Genomic DNA, 17,035 nt, shown 5'->3' on the forward strand with positions numbered 1-17,035 from the left:
CGGTTCTGCAGGCTGTACAGGCATGGCGCCAGCACCTGTTCGGCTTCTGGGGAGACCTCAGGGAGCTTCCGGTCATGGTGGAAGGCGAAGGGGAGCAGGAGCAAGAGATGGGCAGGTCCCGACTCTTAACAACCAGATCTCTTGTGAATGCATTGCCTCAGGGAGGGCACCAAGCCTTTCATGAGGGACCTGCCCCCCTGACCCAGACACCTCCCACCCAGCCCCACCTCCAACACTGGGGATCACATTTCAGCATGAGATTGGGAGGGGACAGACATCTATCTGTGTTAGTCACATTGCCCTTGAGAACTGGACCTGGCTGACTTATGTCTCCTCTCTGGCTTTCAGATGGACAAGAGGAAAGACCCTTCTTCCGTTGATATCAAGAAAGTGCTGTTAGAAATGAGGAAGTTTCGGATGGGGCTGATCCAGACAGCAGACCAGCTGCGCTTCTCCTACTTGGCTGTGATCGAAGGTGCCAAATTCATCATGGGGGACTCCTCTGTGCAGGTCAGCATTGCCTTTGTTTGAATCCAGGTGTGACCATTTTAACTTTTTTGTCTTTGAAGGAGGCTGTCAGTTGTAAAAGTTCAAACACCGTCTGGTGTCAGGGGAAATAGCTACCCTTCATGTTTAAAATAGCTAGAAAGTTGTCAAAATGTTGCACTTTGTGCCTTTGAAGTGCTCACAGAGAGCATCGATAGGAAGAAGAGACTTTATTTTCAAAAGATTTCATCTTCCAAGTACATGGCTGCAGCCCCGAGAGGCCGAGAGCCCCTCGCCAAGCCGCCACCTCTGCTCACGCAAGGGGACTTCCTGACAAGCCAGCCGACGCGAACACTAATAGGACTTCCTCTTGCTGCTCTTTCAAGGATCAGTGGAAGGAGCTTTCCCACGAGGACCTGGAGCCCCCACCCGAGCACGTCCCCCCACCTCCCCGGCCACCCAAACGAATCCTGGAGCCACACAATGGGAAATGCAGGGAGTTCTTCCCAAATCACCAGTGGGTGAAGGATGAGACCCAGGAGGATAAAGACTGCCCCATCAAGGAAGAAGCAGGAAGCCCCTTAAATGCCGCACCCTACAGCATGGAAAGGTAATATGATTGGGTCCCGGCTTGTTGGGTTGAGGGGAGATGACCTTCTGTTCTAGAAACACACACTGGTACTGAAACCCTGTGGACGCAGCCTCCTGTTGGCAAGCAGTGCTTCCGCATCCTTGGGGAACAGGGCGTGTGGACCACAGCCACTCCACTCCTGACTGCGGGAGGCCCGGTATTGGGCACAGGGTGGCCGCAGGACATGAGCCACTTCTGTGGGCTTCTAGTGCCACCTTGTGGTGCTTGTTGGAATGAGGGGCTCGGTGCCACCGAGTAGCATTTTTCTGCCCCCTGATGATAGCGCCCTCCCCCAGGCTTCCGGACAGTCCTGAAATGTGATGTCCAGGCTTGACCATGTGCCTCAGTCCCCACAGTGGTCCTTTGGGGACTGTAACCTTTTTTATGTTGTCTTGATTAAATCCCATTTTACTTCCTTGCAGGTTAACAACCATTATTGAGTACCTATTGATATGTGTGGTGTACTGAGTTAACTAGAACATGTCCCCTGGTCTGCGTTCTAGATCATCTTGTTGGGAAAAAGGCAGACCCAAAGCATATTTTGGTGGGAGCCCATGGACAGTGATGTGATAGAGGTGTCCACTGAGGTGGTCAGGAAAGGCTGCTTGCAGTAGGTGGCCGTGCACAGAAAGCTTGCAGAACGAGCAGGTGTTAGTTCCAGCTGGAGATGACTGCCGGCCATGCCCTTGGTACCTGCTTTCCGGAGGGAAGTTTTAAGACGTGTGCATACTTGATCCAGCAGTTGTATACATGGAGAAATTTACCCTGCAGCGACTCTCAAAATAAGCATGTAAAGATGTGTATAGGTAGTTGTGTTTGTTGTCGCATTGCTTGTAGTAGTGAAAAATTAGAGACAAGCCAATGATATAACCAGGGACCTGATCAATTACGTTCTCTCCTGGTGTTGGGATATTCTATAGCTCTTAAAGAATGAGATCTGGGTGTACTGATGTGGCCAGACATTGCAATTGCAGTACATGAGAAGGCAAGTCGTACAATAGTGTGTACACCAGTGGATCCTCCAGCCAGATAAATCCTCACAGTGCCCAATCGCCCAGGCACCTTGTGAACCCTACCCTGGGTGTGGGTGCTGTCTGAAGTACCTGGGGGAGGGGGTGACAAGTGGACTTCAGGCTGTTGTGGGCCCTGGCCTGGCCCTCCTGCCAAGAAGAGGGGCTGGCTCGCTGGAAGGTTAACATCACCCTACTCTGTCTACACGTGGCTTGTTTTTTCCCAGAATTCCTGCCACAATAGCGGCATCCTTGCCATTCACTTTCTCCAAAGTGAGTAAACCATCTCTGCCCCTCTGATTCCTCAGCATGAGTCAAGACACTGAAGTTAGAAGTCGGGTCGTGGGGGGAAGTCTTCGAGGTGCCCAGGCTGCCTCCCTAGCCAAAGGGGAGCCGTCACCGCCTAAGAAGGAGGAGGACCATGCACTGAGTCACTGGAAGCCCTTCCTGGTCAACATGTGTGTGGCTACGGTCCTCACGGCCGGCGCGTACCTCTGCTACAGGGTATGTTTCCACTGACAGACGCGCTGGCGAGATGCTCGTGTGCAGAGAGCACTGGCCGCTAGCCCGATGGTAGGATTCAGTTCTGTGGCGCATCTGAGCCAGTCTCAGAAGAAACAGATCAAAGGTTTTTAAAGTCTGGAACTGTGGAAGGGCTAACGAGAATTAAGGATCGATGCACTGGGGTTTTAAGGAGCCCTCTGGTCCCAAGAATATAAGAGTCTAATCTCAGGGCCTTAACCTATTCAGGAGTAAGTAGAGAAAATGCCAAATACGTCTGTCTGTCTCTCTCTCTCTTTTTTTTATTCCTTTGTTTTTGGAAAAAAATCGAATTACAACACATTGTTGTTTTTAACCTTTATAAAAAGCAGCTTTTTGTTATTTCTGGAAAAAAAACAAACTAGGCACTTAACGAAACTTTCTCGTACCCTTAGGTGATGTAATTAGCTATATAATTTATATTTGATTTCCCAGGGAAGGAATCCCAAACTTTTACGAATGTAAACTCCCTTGGAGAAGAGGGTTAGGACGCTCTTGCGCTCAAGCCCCCCTCAGCTGTGTGCACACTGAGCCAGGACAGGGTCTTTGAGCTTTCCCACTGTAAGAACAGCAACATAAGGCCGTCTAGAGAAACAGAACCTGCCTCTGCTTCTGCTCAGGGTGTCCATTGTCCTTTCTCCATTGCTCCCTCCTGTGACAGCCATCTTGCTCATGTACCAGCCCTCATCACCCCATTCCCATAAAAGAGTGTCCTCAAGGCCTCTCCCTGGGGGTCAGAGGTCACCACAGGGTGGCCCTCAGCATGTCAGCCCTCTGTTAATTCAGAGGAGTGGGCTCCACCTCATTGGGAGAAGTGCCATTTCAGCAGAAATCCACACGTTAGACGTGTGTTGCTGTTAAGTAAGGGGAAGAGAGGACTAGCCTCAGAGCTCTGGCCATGGAAATGACCTCCTAGACTTTTTCATCGTTTTAAATATTTTACCTCTTTTCAGGTGGCCATCTGAGTACATCAGATGGTTTTGCAAAATGCAAACAATTTTTTCCTTGGGGGTGATTTTTGGGGAGAAAGGGCTACTGTAAAAAATAAAACCAAAACCCCCTTTGCTCCCTCGGAGGTTGAAGTTGCCGGGGGGTGTGGCCGGGGTCATGCATGAGGCGACAGCTCTGCGGGTGCGGGTCTGGGCTCATCTGAACTGTTTGGTTTCATTCCAGTTCCTGTTCAACAGCAACACATAGCCTGACCCTCCTCCACTCCACCTCCACCCACTGTCCGCCTCTGCCCGCAGAGCCCACGCCCGACTAGCAGGCATGCCGCGGTAGGTAAGGGCCGCCGGACCGCGTAGAGAGCCGGGCCCCGGACGGACGTTGGTTCTGCACTAAAACCCATCTTCCCCGGATGTGTGTCTCACCCCTCATCCTTTTACTTTTTGCCCCTTCCACTTTGAGTACCAAATCCACAAGCCATTTTTTGAGGAGAGTGAAAGAGTACCATGCTGGCGGCGCAGAGGGAAGGGGCCTGCACCTGTCTGGAGGCTCGCCCCACCCAGGGCTCCCTCCTGGAGCATCCCAGGCAGGTGGTACACCAACAGCCCCCTTGACTCGCAGGGAGCAACTCTCCACTCCATATTTATTTAAACAATTTTTCCCCAAAGGTGTCCATAGTGCACTAGCATTTTCTTGAACCAATAATGTATTAAAAATTTTTGATGTCAGCCTTGCATCAAGGGCTTTATCAAAAAGTACAATAATAAATCCTCAGGTAGTACTGGGAATGGAAGACTTTGCCATGGGCCTGCTGCGTCAGACCAGTACTGGGAAGGAGGACGGTTGTAAGGCAGTCGTTATTTAGTGATATTGTGGGTAACGTGAGAAGATAGAACAATGCTATAATATATAATGAACACGTGGGTATTTAATAAGAAACATGATGTGAGATTACTTTGTCCCGCTTATTCTCCTCCCTGTTATCTGCTAGATCTAGTTCTCAATCACTGCTCCCCCGTGTGTACTAGAATGCATGTAAGGTCTTCTTGTGTCCTGATGAAAAATATGTGCTTGAAATGAGAAACTTTGATCTCTGCTTACTAATGTGCCCCATGTCCAAGTCCAACCTGCCTGTGCATGACCTGATCATTACATGGCTGTGGTTCCTAAGCCTGTTGCTGAAGTCGTTGTCACTCAGCAATAGGGTGCAGTTTTCCAGGAATAGGCATTTGCCTCATTCCTGGCCTGACACTCTAGTGACTTCCTGGTGAGACCCGGCCTGTCCTGGTGCAGCAGGGTCTCGCTGTAACTCAGACATTCCAAGGGTATGGGAAGCCATATTCACACCTCACGCTCTGGACATGATTTAGGCAAGCAGGGACACCCCCCGCCCCCCACCTTTGGGATCAGCCTCCGCCATTCCAAGTCAGCACTCTTCTTGAGCAGACTGTGATTTGGAAGAGAGGCAACTGCTGGAAACCGCACTTCTTGAAACAGCCTGGGTGACGGTCCTTTAGGCAGCCTGCCGCCGTCTCCGTCCGGGTTCACCTTGCCGAGAGAGGCGCGTCTGCCCCACCCTCGAACCCTGTGGGGCCTGATGGTGCTCACGACTCTTCCTGCAAAGGGAACTGAAGACCTCCACATTAAGTGGCTTTTTAACAAGAAAAACACGGCAGCTGTAGCTCCCGAGCTACTCTCTTGCCAGCATTTTCACATTTTGCCTTTCTCGTGGTAGAAGCCAGTACAGAGAAATTCTGTCGTGGGAACATTCGAGGCATCACCCCATAGAGCTGTGGTGAGGTGTGGATAAGGCTTAGGTGCCAGGCTGTAAGCATTCTGAGCTGGGCTTGTTGTTTTTAAGTCCTGTATATGTATGTAGTAGTTTGGGTGTGTATATATAGTAGCATTTCAAAATGGACGTACTGGTTTAACCTCCTATCCTCGGAGAGCAGCTGGCTCTCCACCTTGTTACACGTATGTTAGAGAGGTAGCGAGCTGCTCTGCTATATGCCTTAAGCCAATATTTACTCATCAGGTCATTATTTTTTACAATGGCCATGGAATAAACCATTTTTACAAAAATAAAAACAAACAAAAAAGCAAGGTGTTTTGGTATAATACCTTTTCAGGTGTGTGTGGATACATGGCTGCATGACCGGGTGGGGTGGGGGGGCGTCTCAGGGTCTTCTGTGACCTCACAGAACTGTCAGACTGTACAGTTTTCCAACTTGCCATATTCATGATGGGTTTGCGTTTTAGCTGCAACAATAAAGTTTTTTTTCTAAAGAACGTGAATTTGGGGTGCTTCCCATTTTTTTTTCTTTGCTTAATTGAGCTAAACCAGGATGAGCAACTCCTGTTTCTTTCCATCCCTGCTGATGTGAAACAGATGTTGTCAATCAGCTGGGGTTCGAGTTTTCCACTTCTAAGAATTAACCTCAGCATCCCCGCGTTGCCAGCGCCCTCAGGCTGGAGCGCTTTCCTTGAGGGTGAGCTTATTGAACACCTTAGGCCTCAGCCCACTTCCTTCCCAAACCCACGCTTTCCATGTAGAGGGCCCTTGGATAACTTAACAAACTTATCAGTGTTGTTTGAAGAACAGTGTTTTGAGTTGTAATCTCAAAACCATGTCCCTTACCCAATTACCTGTAAGACACAATGGTTACCGCATCTCAGTACGTAAAGTCCATTTGATATAGAGTTGACTTAAAAATAAGATAAAAAATTAGTACAGTTTTTCATTTGTGTACAAAATTAAACAATGTAAAAATTCCCCCCAAAGTGATTTTTTTGACTTTTCGTTTTGAAGTAATTTTGGACTTGCAGAATGTTGCCAAAATAGTACAAAGAGTTCCCCGGTACCCTCCAAGGTTCTTCGACTGTTTCAAAGCTGGCTGCAGGCCCAGGCTCATGAGACTGGGAAAAGGACAGGCTGTGGTCATGTGGACCCGCAGGGGCCTAGGGCTGCAGATGTCAGTGTTGCTCCCACTGTTTCAGGTATAAAAAAGGGCCTCTAAGCTTTCAAGAAGAGAACGCTCTAGGGCAATGGTCCCCAACCTTTTGGGCACCAGGGACTGTTTCCATGGAAGACAATTTTTCCACAGGCCTGGGGGTGGTGAGGGATGGTTTTGGGATAGAAACTTCCACCTCAGATCATCAGGCATCAGATTATCATAAGGAGCTTGCAAGCTGATCTCTCGCACAGGCAGTTCACAATAACACATGCAGTTCACAATAGGGTTCGCGCTCCTATGAGAACCTGATGCTGCAGCTGATCTAACAGGAGGTGGAGCTCAGGCAGTAATGCTTGCTCGCCGGCCACTCACCTCCTGCCATGCAGCCCAGTTCCTAACAGGCCTCAGACCGGTACCGGTCCGTGGCCTGGGGGTTGAGGACCCCTGCTCTAAGTGGGTACTGCTGATGCTTAAAAAAAGAGGGGGTTTGCCAGAAATCAGATGGGGCAAAAGGGCAAAGGCCGTGCCACAGAGTGCCCATATAGGGGAGAGCACGCCTGGAGCCTTCGAGAGCATGCAGAGAAGCCTGGAGACAGCGTTTACCAGAGCCGCTGCCTGAGGCCACCCTCCTTTAAGTGTCCCCACAGCGCACCACAAGACCACAGGAGTGACCTCCCTACTGGCAGGTGTTTGGGGAAACAACCGCTGTCTACTCTTTTGGGTAAAAAGTGAAACACCAATTAAAATAGTTTAATTGAAATTTCAGAAAATGGAACATATGAACAAGGCAAATAAATACTAAGTTAAACCAAAAAGCACCAAATATGTACAGGAAGTATCGATGAGAATGTTCAAGTTAAAGTTCTCCAATGCCATTGCTAGAGCAACCTCAAACCCTAGGTTCTGTCTGCACTATTAACACAGACATCTCAGGACATGGTTTGCTTTTTTTAAGACTTACATAGGAAACTAATTTTCTTTCTTTAAAACAGTGTGTTCTTCAGTGAACTCTTTCTTCAGGCCAGTTGATGGCTTTTGTAACGGTTTATTGACGAGACCCTAGGGTAGCTTCCGAAGCTGGCTTGATTGCATTTGGGTGCGGATGGCCAGAGTGAGTGGCCCTGCTGCCTGTGCTACTCAGGGCTCCTGGGCTGATGTGGTGGCTTCTTCCGTTTGTGCTGCTGAACGGGGAAAATGAGGTTCTCAGTCCACCAGCCGCTGTCTGGGAGTTCCACCGGCACTCTGGCTGCAGGTCAGGCTGAGAGTGTGCGTGTAGAAACCCTGGCTTTGTGCCTTCCCGCCTTCCCCAGCTCACCAAGGTGACACCTGGCTGCTGCTGAAATGACCTGAGCAGTCTTGCATTAACAGGGCCAGCCACCTGCCAGCCCGCTGCATCTCAGCGCCTGTTGACCCAGAAGTGCCAAGCAGCTGACCGGCAGGGAGGCCTGGAGTTTTACACACTGGTCTTGGAGCCTTTTATTTAGGGCCTCGACTTGCCTGGCCTTGGCCCTTTTGTAGGTGGCCACCTAGTGCAGCTCAGCTCTGCATCCCTGGGAAGGTCACACAGACTCGCAGCCAGAAGTCGAGCGCTCCACTGAGGCCTGGCAGCCCCTGCCTTGCTTTTTTCTGCTTCTGTACAAAAGACCAGCCTATGCCCTGGGGCTGGGTCAGTGGCTGGAGCCTCAGGCAGCGCTCTGGACAGCTCACACTCCTGGAGGAGTGCACAGCACCATTACCCAGCGCGCAGGCTACGTCCAAGCCGGGCAGCGGCAAAAAACCGATGTGAGATTTGTGCTCAACCACCAGGATTTTTTAAAATATTGTGATTTCAACATCTGCCTCCTGGCAAAAGACTTCTCTTTGTTCTGAGCAGAGCTTGTCCATCTTCTCAAAAGCTAACCGTCCTTTTTCACCTGAAATAGCAAAGGGACCTGTCACCAGATTGGATCCTGCCTTGGCACTTCGACTCTCCTGGGCCAAGGTGGCCCTAGTGCTTAGTGACTGTGGGTCTCGGTGGTCTCTGCAAAGCGGCAGGGGAGGGAGTATGTGCGGGAGCCCCCACCTGGTGACTCACATGGCCTGGGGGGCCTTGCCTTTAACTCTAGGATGTCCTGCTGAATCGGAACCCTGCCTTGCCTCTGGCTTCTATCCCAAAGGTCATAAAGTCTAAGAAGATAGCGAACACTCCCTGGTAGGATGCCACAAAGGGTGAAGGTTGGCTCTGTGCCAGGGCTGCTAACGGTGCCCATCCCGGGTACCCCAGAGCTATTCTGCCTGCTGGGAGAGCTGGATGTGGCCTCTCGCAGGTTCTGAGGGCCCCAGGAACTCCGCTGCGCTGCACAGATTGTGCCACTTTACCGAACGAGAGTGTGGTTTCCCGGGCTGCCGCCCGCACGGCCTCCAGGTCAGACTGGCACAGGCTGGCAATCTGGTCGATGCTTTCAATGCCCTGCTCGAGATTAGGAGAAAAAGAATCCTTTGGGGGCCTTCTCAACAGCAGGTAGAGTCCACTTAGCGGCCCTGCAGGGCCAGCCCTAGCGTGGTCTCTGGGGCCTCAGCCCCTTCTTTTTCTCCAGGCTTCCAGGTTTTTTAGGTGGCCTCAGGTGCATGAGAGGCACCTCTGGACTGTGGAAGTGTCTCGCCTCTTCAGCCCTGACACCTGCTAGGGAGTCAGGCTGTTGGCAGAACTCGTCTTCCTGGATGCCTGCTGAAAGGCTAGAATTGAAAAGGAGGAGACCTGCTGCTTTCTGGACCTTCCTGCCTCCCCCATGCTCTCTTTACCCTACTCTCCAGGGCAGCCTGTGCCAGTACGCCCGACTCTGGCACATGCGCCCGGCGCGGGTTGCTCCTGCGGGCCAAGGACCGGCATGCGCTGCAGCGCCCTCTACTGGACACCCGGCCCTTGCTGGTTTTCTGATCCTAACCAGCTTCTCCTCTTAGAATTTCCTGTTGATTCATCCCAGAAAGAATGGGATGAGTGAGTTCAATCTGTATTGAACTATCTTTCATCTAGCAGCTGTGCAATTCCAAATGCAGGTGAGGCTGAGGGAAAGCGGGCATCCCCTCACATCCATGGGATCTATGTGTGGGTTGTATCAAGAGTCTCAAAAATGCTCATATTCTCTGGCCCTAGAATTGGGTCTAGCCTAAGGAAATAATTCAGAACTCTATGTTTTTAAAGCTTTATGCACAAACATGATCACAATGACATGCTTTATGATAAAAATTGGATGAAGAAAACTATTTCCTATGACAGCGGGTGAGTAGGTTAAATTAAGGTGTATACTTGATAGCCCCTTCATACAGAATTCTAAAGTGAAAAAAAAAGACCAAAAAAAAAAAAAAAAAACCACAAATAAAGAATTCTAAAGTGCTGCCAGTCTAACACAAAATGTTCTTGTTTTGTTGACTGTTTTTAAACTATGTTTGGATCAACAATTTTAAATGCTCACGCATACCCACAAACTTTTAAAAGCAGCATACCAAAATGTCAGCCGTTGCTTCTGCTACATTCTAGGATGATGGATAACTTTCTTTTCTATCTCTGTATTTTATACTTTTTTTTTTTTTTTTTTTTTTTGAGATGGGGTCTTGCTTTGTCGCCCAGGCTGGAGCGCAGTGGCACAATCTCAGCTCACTGCAACCTCCGCCTCCCGGGTTCAAGTCCCGAGTAGCTGGGACTACAGGCATGTGCCACCACACCTAGCTAATTTTGTGTGTATGGGTTTTGCCATGTTGGCCAGGCTGGTCTCGAACTCCTGACCTCAGGTGATCTGCCCACCTCGGCCTCCCAAAGTGCTGGGATTGTAGGTGTGAGCCACCATGGCCCGGCCCCAGTGAAATCATTTTAAAGTTAACTAACCTTAACCCTAACCACAAGCAGGCTTCTCTGTCAACCACTAATAGAGAAACGTCAGGCTCACCTTGAGCTGTTTGAGCGCCAGGCACGCGGCCTGCTGGAGCCTTGCATCGTTCTCTGCCAGGGCGTTGGTATAGAAGAGCACAGCCTGGGGAGAGTAAGGAGGCTGTGAATGGAGGGGTGAGCAGAAGTGGAGTCCATGGTTCCGGGTCCATCAACCACCAGGTGCCGACAGTAAGGCACGCTGTGCCCATCTTTCTCTAAACAACGTTCAGGACAGGATCAGTCCATCTTTGGGCCAGGTGTACACAGTCACAAGAGCTATACTGTGGTGTTTAATTTATCCCTAAAAACTGGTCCCAGGGCTAATACAATGAAGAAAACTCCTTTTGTCTAATAATATTCCAGAAGTGCATTCTGAAACTGCTGTCTATAAAATGCTGAATTAGAGAAATCAGATGCCCAGCTCAGAACAACAAAAGAACTGATCATCCCATGTGCATTGCCCTCTTCAGCTGAAAACGGGCAACGCTGCTGCCTCAGGCCAGAGGGAAACCTGCCTATTCCCCTCAGCCCCCCTGTCCAGTCTCAGCGGTGACCGTGCCCTCTTCAGTCTCACGACCATGGCCACATCAGTTCATGTCTTTGGGCCTAACTTGACTCAGCTGAAAACAAAGCTGGCACTTGTTTCATGCGTTGCTGTAGGGTTTGTTAGAAAGCACACGGGGTCATGCCCGGCCCGCAGGGGAGTCCAGCATCTGCGGCTGCAAAGGGAAACCCAGGAGTGGGTTTGTGCTCACTCAGTCGAGTGGCTGCACCTTCAACTGCACGGGTGGGGCGGTGGGGGGGCCCATCTTCAGGTGGCTCTCCGAAGTGTCGGCTGCTTTGGGAAGACAGGGAGACTGGGAGTAGGATCGGGTTCTCCCGCTCCTCCTACACAGGGCACTGGTGAAGGCTGTCAGGCCATATCAGTATGGAAATGTCACACTACCCACTGCCTCTAATCCCGGGGTGCCAGGTCATGGCAGCCCACTCCCTCCTCAGCACCCTCACCTGAGGGCAAGCGATCTGTCACTGGGTTGGCCCCCACCTCAGTGTTTCCTACTCTCTCAAGTCTGTCACATGAAGATGAAGGGCTTTTTTTTTTTTTTTTGGAGACAGAGTCTCACTTCATTGTCCAAGCTGGGGTACAGTAGCACAATCTCGGCTCACTGCAGCCTCTGCTTCCCAGGTTCAGACAATTCTCATGCCTCAGCCTCCCGAGTAGCTGAGACTACAGGCATGCACTGCCACTCTTGGCTAATTGTTTTATATTTTTAGTAGAGATGGGGTTTCACTATGTTGGCCAGGCTGGTGTCGAACTCCTGAACTCAAGTGATCCACCTGCCTCGGCCTCCCAAAGTTCTGGGATTACAGGCGTGAGCCACCACATCTGGCCATGGAGGCCTTGTTTACAGTATGAAAAGATACCTCCATACCCCCAAACCCAAAAAAACAAAATACACCTGACTTCAATGGATCCTGGAAGCCAACCAACTACTAGTTTTCAGGAACTACAGAAAACAGAGAAATATATTAAACTACCATTAAACTTCCTGCAAGCAGCAAAGTCTAGATAGTCTAGAACAACCTGGGACTGTCAAGTTAATTGCAAGCAGAAAAAGAAATGGAGAAAAAGCCTTTAGATTAAGTGGAAATTGAAAACCATCAGCCAATCACAATGTGAGTCCTTATGTAGATCCTAGTTTAGCAAAAAACAGGATGTTTGAGGCTTGGAAATTTGAACATAAGATGTATGATACAAAGAAATTCATGGTTAATTTTTTAGATAAGGTAATGGTATTAGAGTTGTGATTTTTGAAAGAATTCTTAACCTTTTGACACATACAGTTAACTATTTAAGGTCAAATAGGATGCCTCAGGTTGCTTCAAAGTGATACAGGGAAGTGGAGGGAGAAGGGGCAGGATTGGCCATGAGTTGATGGTGGTTGGGCTTGGGTTATGGGTGCAGGTGGATTCATTATATTGCTCTGCCTACTTTTGCAAGTTCAAAAGTCTCCAAATAAAGAGTTTAAAACAACCACAAAGTAGGCGGATGGGCTCCAAGAAGGGCTATTGGCAACGGAACTGGAGATTTCCTCTCCAGTCTGGAGCTGAGACCAGCAGTGTAGACTATGCCCTTGATGTCACCCTTCCTGAACCCCTCAGAGTGTCGCGGCTTAAACATACAGTAGTCACAGGCCAAGAGTGAAAAGGCAGAGAGGTCCATTCTCTTGGTTTTCAAATGGACTGAACACAATGACCCATTACCAGGTAGCCACGAATATTAATTGAAAGTAAATAAGGATGACTATCAAAACACTAAGAAAGGCTGGGCGCAGTGGCTCACGCCTGTAATCCCAACACTTTGGGAGACCGAGGCGGGCGGATCACAGGATCAGGAGTTTGAGACCAGCCTGGCCAACATGGTGAAACCCCATCTCTACCAAAAATACAAAAATTAGCCTGGCATGGTAATGGGCACCTGTAATCCCAGCTACTCGGGAGGCTGAGGCAGGAGAATTGCTTGAATCCAGGAGGCGGAGGTTGCAAGATCATGCCACTATACCCCAGCCTGGGCAACAGAGCAGAACTCTGTCAAATAAATAAATAAATAAATAAATAAATAAATAAATAAATAAACCACTGAGAAAAACATTCAGCATGCAAAGTGACATCTCAGATGTTTGGCTTTGGCAGCAGCAAGGTGCATTCATGTGTGTTAGGTGGCAGCCCAGGTCCCTCCATCAAAATAGCTCACAGCCACTGCAGCCCCTGGCACTCACTTCTTTGTACTTTTCCATGAGAACACTTGCTTACCTGTGCCCACACATCTGTGGCCAGGGGCTGCCACCTGCCCTGGACAACGTACCTTTTCCCGGAAGCTTCTGTTCCTGACTGCACCCGCCAGGCGAGCGCTGGCCACCCTGGACACCCTCGGAGTGCCGTCCAGCTGGAGCAGCGCCCAGGCTCTTAAAGTCTGGGGCAGGGGCTGGAGCTGGGCCAGCCGCTTCCCCTGCAGCTTCCGGACCGCCTTGGCCTGCCCTGCGCAGTGAAGCTCCTCGATGAGTGTCACTAGAAGACAGAAAAGAGGTGGGCCCGGGCCCCCTGAGTGGGAGTTTGGCAGGACAGCTGCAAGTTTGCTTGGCTGCTGCCAGTAGCCACAGAGGAACAAATCCCAGACCCACTGGGATGATCACCAAGGCCCAGTCTGGACTAGTTTCCCAGGGAACTCCTGGAATCTTCAGGAAGGCCTTTTAACACGGAATCAAATATGCTCCAAAAATTAATAAAACCACAGCCCACACTCCAGGGACTCTGGCCAGCCAAGATCACCCTCCTACCCAGCTCTGAACTCTCTTCCGTGCTTTTTAAAGCTGACTTACCTTGGAGCTGATATCAGCCCCCATTGGCTGAATGCGGAATCTCATTAAATCGGGGTTCCCAAAAGAACAGTTGGCGGGGATAGATGTAGTGGCTCCAAATTATAACCTGAGAAACTGCATGTGACAGGGCCCCGTGGATATTCCTCTGCTATGACAGCCACCCACCCCAGCCTTACCTTCCTTGGTGAGCTGGGTGAAGTGCTTCTCCAGGTCGGAGACACTGTGCTTCTGCAGGTAGCCGTGAAACTGGAACCAGGTGATGGTCTGTTCTTCGGGGAGCCCAGCTCCGGGGAGCAGCCCACCACAGCTGACCACCTGCTCCAGGAGCCTGCGGCACACTGGCCAAAGGGGAGAGCACATCAGGAGAAACTGAGACCTCGACCCTCCACGCTTCTCAGCTGGGAGTAACCTGGTCAGCTAAAAGGCTTTCTGGGCTGGGCACAGTGGCTCACCCTTTAACTCCAGCACTTTGGGAGGCCGAGGTGGGCGGATCATCTGAGGTCAGGAGTTCGAGACCAGCCTGACCAACATGGTGAAACCCCGTCTCTACTGAAAATACAAAATTAGCTGGGTGTGATGGCACATGCCTGTAATCGCAGCTACTCTGGAGGCTGAGGCAGGAGAATCGCTTGAACCCGGGAGGTGGAGGTTGTAGTGAGCCAAGATTGCACCACTGCACTCCAGCCTGGGCAACATGAGTGAAACTCCATATTCCATATCAAAAAAATAAAAGGGTTTCTGATGGCACAAGGGCAGGTGTCCTTCACTGTACTCCCTGTGCCATGGGGGAGGAGTGTGCCCAGCTGGAGTCAGGACTGTGACTCCGACGCACCCTGAGTCAGACCGTGTTGGGTTCATCCCCATGCCCAGGGCCCCACACCACACCTGGATCTAAATCCTGAGGCAGGGACTAGGAATATGCATGTCAACCAGCAGCCCAGGTGGTGCTTGGAACATGACTGTCGCCTTTCACTTGCTCCAGAGAAGGCCCTATGGCTCCGCATTCTGGGAAGAACGCAGTCCAGCCCACATTTCTAGAGGCCTCCCTTCCCGTAAGGTTCATTCTTTACCCCGTCAGGCTCTGGTGGGAGGCATGGAATCTGTCCCCAGAAAAATGCACCAGCGGCCGGGCGCAGTGGCTCATGCCTGTAATCCCAGCACTTTGGGAGGCTGAGGCGGGCGGATCACAAAGTCAGGAGTTCGAGACCAGCCTGGCCAATATGGTGAAACCCCGTCTCTATTAAAAATACAAAAAAAGACAATTAGCCAAGCGTGGTGGTGCGCACCTATAATCCCAGCTACTCAGGAGGCTGAGGCAGAAGAATCACTTGAACCCTGGAGGTGAGGTTGCAGTGAGCCGTGATTGTGCCACTGCACTCCAGCCTGGGCCACAGAGTGAGACTCCATCTCAAAAAAAAAAGAAAGAAAAAGAAAATAAAAATACATTGGCCCATCAGGGTTTGCACGCAGCTTCAGGGCTCCACAGACTGCTCAGAAGGCCCCAGGTGGAGGCCCCTTCTCGCCCAGTGAAAGGGCAGCGACTTGCACTGAAGCTGAGAAACCTCCTCCGTCTGATGGCATGAAGACACTCAGAGGCGAAGACAGGGCTGAAATGAGGCCAGCTGTGGCCACCCTGCAGGCCCTGGAGACTCAATACAGCCTTTCTGTGGGAGGGGACGACAGGACAGGAAGGAACCCACCTATTTCCAGCTGTCCCGGGTATTTCCCTCTGACTCTGTGCAGGAAGGCTTTCTTGAGCTGGTTCAGCAGCTTCGTGGCAGGGCAGGACAGGACTCTGCCAGGCCCTGTGCACCCTCTCCACAGCTTCAGGCACCCCTTCCTCCGCGAGGCCTGTGGGATGACTGAAAGCCCCAGTTCAGAAACTGAATGGTGGCTCGGGGAGAGCACGTCACAAGGACCCCAAAGGTTTCCCTCCACTGGGACCTGAGGGGGTGGGGAGGACGGTGTGGCTTGATGCGAGGTCCCTTCCCTGCATTCCCATGTGACACATGAGCAGCGTTGGCTCTAAGCATCTTACCAGGGCCACCACCTGCAGTCCCCACAACAACCTGGGAGGGGCTGCTGTCACCAGCCTCTCCTTACGGACAAGGAACCTGGCCTTCTGAGAGGGGAGGTCCCACAGGGCAGAGGCACAGCGGGATCACAACTACTCTTTGAGGGCACATTCTGCACCTTGAATGTAGCCTAGGGTTAGCCCACTGAATCCTATGCAGTTCCCTCCTCCTATACAGATAGGGAAGCAGAGGCTCAGAGAGGTGAATCATTTGCCTATAGAGTCACACGGCTGACTGAAGAGTATGCTGCAGCTCCAAGACCTGCCTCCCTTACCTCCCCACAAAGAGTGTGTATCTCCGAGCCCAGCCCAGCCACAGCCTCCACTCTGGGCCCTGGTTAACTTTGGCTCTTAGGAAGGGAGAAGAGGCTCCCCGAGCTTTGATCCCGTCCCCGCGCGCCATTCACACACGCAGCCCCTGGGTGGTAGGCAGCGACTTACTCTCTTCGATGGATGTTGCCTTGCTGACCTTCTCAAAGTCAAGGACAGAAAGTGTCTCCAGAACATGCTTTTGCTGTGCCACTTCTTCCAGCAGGCATTCCTGGACCAGCCTTGATAAATTAGGGGAGGCCAGTTTCTGGGAAGCAGCCCACAATGCTCCAGGTTAGCATGGAACATGCCCGCTGAGGGCAGCCGTTACGACTCTGGCTCCCACCCGCTCGTGCCCACCTCTTCTGTCCTGGGGGCAGCTCCCTAACTGTCATCTGAGGATTCCCCTTTCACCAAGGTGGCTGAGCTAATGGGATGCAGGCTGGGCTGCCAGGGACCACCTTTGCTGCCAGGGACCAACCTGCCTGAAAGTGAAGCCAACCCACATTACAAAGCAGAACTGAGAGAGACCTAGTCCTGATAGCATTTGAACCCGTGCATCCAGCCAGGCCTGAAGGCTTTCAATGCCATGAGCCGATACATTTTCCTCTTGGCTGAGCCAGTTTGCATTAGGGTTCTGGCATCTATAGATGAAAGTGTCACCACCACAGCCTTTGGTTTAGGGCTTGGGCTGCATAAGAGCCAGAGGAGTATTCACCCAGACCCTGGTCTGCCTCTTCCACTGGGGAACAGCCTCAGTCTCACGGGCTTCCAGGATGCGGGTCTGTCACCCCTTACGGTG

The 17,035-nt window shown here is 51.1% G+C and overlaps 2 protein-coding genes across 8 annotated transcripts in view; one reads left to right on the top strand and one right to left on the bottom strand.

Annotated features, from left to right (window-relative positions):
* The window catches only part of PTPN1 (protein tyrosine phosphatase non-receptor type 1), a 73,903-nt gene extending 67,996 nt beyond the window's left edge, over positions 1-5,907 (top strand). For both annotated transcript variants that reach the window (XM_003904618.4, XM_021920938.2), the window contains 4 exons: positions 349-510; positions 873-1,096; positions 2,436-2,631; positions 3,841-5,907. In XM_003904618.4, the coding sequence (XP_003904667.1) occupies positions 349-510; positions 873-1,096; positions 2,436-2,631; positions 3,841-3,864 (606 nt within the window). In that variant the 3' untranslated portion in view covers positions 3,865-5,907. The remainder of the gene's footprint in view (positions 1-348; positions 511-872; positions 1,097-2,435; positions 2,632-3,840) is intronic.
* Positions 5,908-7,288: 1,381 nt separating this feature from the next.
* The window catches only part of RIPOR3 (RIPOR family member 3), a 106,198-nt gene continuing 96,451 nt past the window's right edge, over positions 7,289-17,035 (bottom strand). For 4 of the 6 annotated variants that reach the window (XM_021920934.2, XM_021920936.2, XM_021920935.2 and 1 more), the window contains 6 exons: positions 16,366-16,501; positions 15,551-15,712; positions 14,027-14,188; positions 13,337-13,539; positions 10,490-10,573; positions 7,289-9,015 (listed from right to left, as the gene is read on the bottom strand). In XM_021920934.2, the coding sequence (XP_021776626.2) occupies positions 8,668-9,015; positions 10,490-10,573; positions 13,337-13,539; positions 14,027-14,188; positions 15,551-15,712; positions 16,366-16,501 (1,095 nt within the window). In that variant the 3' untranslated portion in view covers positions 7,289-8,667. The remainder of the gene's footprint in view (positions 9,016-10,489; positions 10,574-13,336; positions 13,540-14,026; positions 14,189-15,550; positions 15,713-16,365; positions 16,502-17,035) is intronic. The other 2 variants (XM_017944696.3, XM_017944695.3) reach the window with 1 other exon arrangement.

Source organism: Papio anubis, chromosome 16 (assembly GCF_008728515.1).
Source record: "Papio anubis isolate 15944 chromosome 16, Panubis1.0, whole genome shotgun sequence".
NCBI classification, from domain to species: Eukaryota; Metazoa; Chordata; class Mammalia; order Primates; family Cercopithecidae; genus Papio; species Papio anubis.